Here is a 5,371-nt window from a genome sequence, read left to right as displayed (position 1 = left end):
ATTCAGGATCTGACACAGACTGATTCATGTCCTACACAGTTCTTACAAGTTCATAGAAATTTCTGTTCAATGAGAACCAAGTATTTGAGTTGATGATTGTAATTTTTATACAGTTGTTGTGATTTGTATTTTAACAATTTTTTGATTAATTTTTGTTTCTGTTACAATATTATACTTTAATGTATAATATTGTAACGGAAACAAAACATAAAAAAATTGCTCTCTTTTTTTTTTTATTCGGGCTACCTAAATTTATTTTGGGCTACCAAAAACTGAAGAGTGCCCGCTCAAAGGGCTACCAGAGATTTTGAAATTTTGCGAGCCTTGCTTAAGTTGCTAGAAATCACAGTCAGCCTTACAACCTCCCAGAAATGCTTTATTTAAGGCCCACTTGTAGATGAAATAGTTGACTAATAGGCTTTCAGCCCAGTGCTGGCTGTTGGTCCTGCTGCTTGGCTCCCCATTATGGTCTCTTTTCCTTTTTGCCCCTTACAGTGTTAACCTTCTGCATTTTTGTTTTTATAGGAAGTGGACGAATCTGACGAGGGGAGGGACGCAGATGACTTTGAGGTATTTGAACACTGTGGGATTGATTAGATTTAGTGATTAAGCCTGATTAGTTTGTCATTCTGTTTTGTGACTAACCTGAAGCACAGCGTTGGCGGCCACAACATGCAGCGATAGAGCATATTCACTAGATGGTGCTGTGGGTTCATGGATTTGAAGTACGCTATGAGTCACTGATGCATCTTCATGTGTGGCTTAAAGTGAAGAGGCGAACCAGCCGTGTTGATTCTGTAAAGCACACTACTTGGACCTTCACACCATACTAACCACACCTTTGTATGTGTTTTCAAACTGTATGAGCCAGACGGTGTGCCAGCTTCCTGCTGCACTGTTTGGCAGAGGATGTATAGCTTGACTGAGGCTTTGATTTACAACATTTCTGTGATGGCTGTCTGAGGGGATTTTGTGAGTTTTGCCTGTTGGTTATGCCACATCATGAAGTGATGGCAATGAAAGGACATTGCAGTATGGTAATGATAACTGTGGTTCATGATGTGGTTTCTCAGTGCTGCGTGTATCAACATGTAGAGCTTTATTGCCATGGAAGAGAAACATTTCCAGGAAAGTTAATGAAACATATTCTGTGTACTTTGTAGGGAAATACTTCACTTTCTTCTGTTGGGATGTGGTGCAAAATGAAAATTTAAAAAAATTTGCAGCTCTCGTTAACCCGTATTTTATTCACTATAGAACATAAGAATCCTATTCACACCATAAATGAAGACTGAGACCACCTCCTCCAAAGGGTCTCAGTGCAGTCGATTTGTTTTACTAGCGTGATTACCATGTTCACATCTGCACAAGTGAACTGAAGTAAGGCAGAAGAAAACCAGTTTGATTTAAATGGAGTAAACCTTCAGAGAGATTACAATGAATATCTGACCATTTAAAGTATATTCATATAATCTGGAGAATGTCTGTGTGCAAGGGACAGTTTTTATTTTACAAAGCATCCCAACTACTTTGGAAACGTGCCCATGTGTTTAGTAGTGTTATTTAAACCTGCTGCAAATACCTTTTGTGAGCAGTTGCATTAAAAACAGAGGTTGTCGTGTAATTTTGGCTACGTTGGGAGAGAGAGTTTAAAGCCTCGATGTGTTTTCTTGCTTTTGTTACCATCACTAAGATATTGTTATAAAGCAATAGGATACTACTCATTTTGGTTTTGCTAGAAATTCTGTGGTGAAATCTAGCAGCAGTGTAGTTTGCATAAGCAGATGTTAGGTCAACAGGCTAATATTTGGGTTTAGATTTAGAAACCCAAAAAGAGAGTGAATGTTTATATTAGCTTTCACTTTGTCCTCAAACTTATTGTCGTTTGCAGTTGGCTTATCTGTGAATGGCAGCTGTTAGGTGTTGGTGTGATACGTGTCTTAATTGTGAGTGCGCAGTGCCTCATTTAACCACAAAGACTGTTGTGGTCGATAAGAACTGTGGTTGGATATATCCAAGTTCTCCTTTAATGTTTTAGATTGTACTGTGATCTAGTCTGAGATCTTAAGAAAACATTGAGTTTACACATTCGGGCATGGGGAACTGTCTGCTGGAATGGAGATAAAGGGGATAATCTGTAGTGTGAGGCCTTTGTATTGTTGATAAAGTTGATAGTTCTTTTTAGATCTGTGATAGCTGTGCAGCAGAGCCCCCTACTACAGGAGAACGTTTCCTTGAAGAGCGTGCATCAGAGTCCCTATCGCTTAATTTCAAAGCACTGTTTCTGTTAGTTGGTGATCAGCTGAGATATTGAGAAGAGGGGATCTGTTATGTTTCCAGTAATGCTTATTTAATAATTGCCTGGAAGTTTTAATTTTCAGTAAAATGGATTGTTCTATAATCTTGCTCATAATTTTTAAGCTTGCTGGAGGATATGTTAATTAAAAAAAAAAAATTAGACAAACTAAATGTCATAAGTGACAGAGCTCTGAAATATTTAGAGATATTATTGTCCAACATATCTGAGAGTAGTGCTCTGAATTTTGGGATCCTCACCTTCTAGTACCATCTGGTGAAAAAGTCAGTTTTGTTTTTATGTGGTGTGACCAATTTATTTCATTTACACATTTTTTAACCACTATCTCGACTATAATTCTCATTCTGTTACCCAAAATCTATGTGGTTTTATAAATCCAGGCAATTCTCTCCAGTGTTTCGTTTTTCCCAGTTTAACATGCTAACAAGTAGCACTAAGGTGTTAAGTGTTCCTTTGAGGTTAATGATCCTGGAGCTTGAACACTAAGGAAGGAGAAAAGCACTTGGCTGGAAAGGATGTGTAGCAGGTTAGGGTGATCAAGGATACCGATGGAAATGTCATAAACAAAAGAAGAGAGTGTATTGAGAAGGTGAAAAGAGTACTTTGAGGATCTCATGAATGGAAAAAAATGAGAGAGCAGATGGAGGACAGTTAGTGAATCAAGGTGTGCAGAGGATTAGCAAGGAGGAGGTGAGGCCAGATACGAAGGGTCGAAAAGAGGTTGGCCCAGAAAAACGCTCTGAAGATAATGAACCATACCAGGAGTTGTTGAAGCTAGATTAAGGAGAGACGTGACAATCAGTCAGCAGCATTATGGCTTTTTTGCACTGCAGATGCAATGTTTCCTTCTGAGAGTGTTGAGAGTACAGATCAGAAGGAGCCTCACTGTCTTTGTAGGTCTAAAGAAAGTAAATGGTGGCGTTTGAAGAGAGAAACTGTGATACTGCATGTAAAAGTGGAAGGGAAGTGAGGGTGGTGCACGACATGTATGAGCAAGAAAGATGACAGATGAGCAGGTTTAAGAGAGCTGGAGGTACACTCTCAAGAGAAGAGGAATATTTTGGACAGAAGAATAACAGCAAGAGTAATGGGGAAGGTTTGAGATGGTGAGCTGTGTGGTTTGGACACAGTGACGCTGAAAAAAGAACCACAGAGATCATTCATGAATGTAGTGAAAGAAAGTTATGTGACACAAAAAGGATGCTGGTAATAGGATGAGATGGAGGCAGATGATCCACTGTTTCATCTTCTCAAGGGAGCAGCCCAAAGGAGAGGGAAACAAAATAGTAGTAATAATAATAATAATAGTAATAATATTCCTGCTATTGTAGCAGTGCTGAATGAGTCTGTTATAAGAGGGCAGCCCACATGCTAAAATGCTGCTGCTGCAGAGGCCTGAGTTCAAATCCACTTGGATACCATTTTCTGTGGATCTTCCACACACAGAACTGTTCCTGGTGAGAAACAGACTGAACCTCATGTTCAGTGGAGTGCTCCTTTTAACGAGGAAGCATATCGCTTTGTGTATACAGCTGATACAATTAAAGCAATCTGGTCAGTCTTAAATCGTTTTTTCCCAGTTTGCTGGATGTATACAAAACGCTAACAGCTGATATTTCATACAGCTGTCTCACAGAAATCCCATCAAGAAAGAAGAAAATGTAGAATTAGAAGTAACCCCCTTATGGTGTATTCAACACCATATTCTGTTATTATAATAATGTAGCATTGGCCTTTATTACACTGTTTCCAGTAATTAAAACTTAAATGAGTAGATACGTGATCAGCGTCCCTCCAGTGAATAATCTTTTGGTATATGTGTGGTTACAAGTCCGTGTTTACTCATGCCAGACAGATGGCTTGACGATGTGCAGTTAGCTGAAATTAGAAGGGCCTGTTGTTGATCTGAAAGGGTGGTAATATTTTTGGTGTGGCCTTGTGAGACGGCTAAATTTATATTCTCTGTACAAAAGTCCTCAAAAGCTGCTTACTGTGACCTTACTGTGAGGGCGAGCTAAAAGGGGAAGCCGTGCCAACTGGAGGATCAGTGAAGTGATGAGTGGGTTTTTTTTTTTTTTTTTAATTAATTCGTTTAATTTTAAGCTCTGTATCAAATAGTCTAATTTTTTTTTGCTGGGGTTCTTTGCTGTATTTACATGTCTTTCTGCCGTCCTCCCTCCTCCACCACCACCTTGTGATTTGGCCCACTTCAGGACAGTTCTTTGATGTGCCCGTGCAGTTGCTAGGTGACGGCATGATTCCTGTGAATAACAGTGCTGTTCTTTTGTGCTGAACCTGTGTTATGCCCACAATGCTGGCACAATAGGCGGCATATTTTAAGGGCTGTACAAGACTCCTCCTCCTGCTGAGCCAAGTCGTTCTCTGGAATCTTCTCTAAGATTTACAGTTCAGGCTTCTGTTACTGCTAAGAAACTGCTCTGTAGTGTGTGAAGTCTGCTTCTGGGTTCTGTGATTTTTAGGTTTCAGGTATACAGAGAATGAGCTTTTGTCTTTAGCTCTCTCTTTTTCATCTGTACAGTTTTCCAATTTCATTGCACAGCCATTGTACAATTTCATTGTACAATGGCTGTGCAATGACAATAAAGAGTTATCTAACACCTTTGATTAGATCATTCATCTCACCAACTAAACCCTAGCAGGAATCATGGTCTCATAATATCTATGACTGATGCTGCGTTTATTTCCCACCATCGAGCACTAATGATAAAAAGAGGCCTAAATGTCCCCTGTTTTTTCATTTTTCTGCCCTCCCACTCTCACCCCTTTTCTTGTGATTTCTAGATCCCAGAAGCAGAAAAAAAGGACCCCAAGGAGCTAGTTGGTGAGTATACGCATGAACTCGCACGTGCTCACGCAGAATATAGAGCAGCAATTAAAGGATTAAAGTAATCCTTGTGCTCAATCTTTAACTTTGAACAATAAACTGACCCTACACAGAAGTATTAGCCCAAGCCTGTGATATATTCCCCTCTGTTGTCCACAAGCTCTTAAAATGGACTTGATTTAATATAAAAATAAATAAATATATATATA

The 5,371-nt window shown here is 39.3% G+C and overlaps 1 protein-coding gene across 2 annotated transcripts in view; it reads left to right on the top strand.

Annotated features, from left to right (window-relative positions):
- Positions 1-5,371, top strand: part of sap30bp (SAP30 binding protein) — a 19,357-nt gene that overhangs the window by 4,140 nt on the left and 9,846 nt on the right. For both annotated transcript variants that reach the window (XM_005721888.1, XM_013912918.1), the window contains exons 3-4: positions 526-570; positions 5,120-5,159. In XM_005721888.1, the coding sequence (XP_005721945.1) occupies positions 526-570; positions 5,120-5,159 (85 nt within the window). The remainder of the gene's footprint in view (positions 1-525; positions 571-5,119; positions 5,160-5,371) is intronic.

This window comes from Pundamilia nyererei, unplaced genomic scaffold (genome assembly GCF_000239375.1).
Source record: "Pundamilia nyererei isolate P.nyererei 1_Seehausen unplaced genomic scaffold, PunNye1.0 scaffold00005, whole genome shotgun sequence".
Taxonomy (NCBI): domain Eukaryota; kingdom Metazoa; phylum Chordata; class Actinopteri; order Cichliformes; family Cichlidae; genus Pundamilia; species Pundamilia nyererei.
This window is presented reverse-complemented; position numbering and strand designations above follow the sequence as displayed.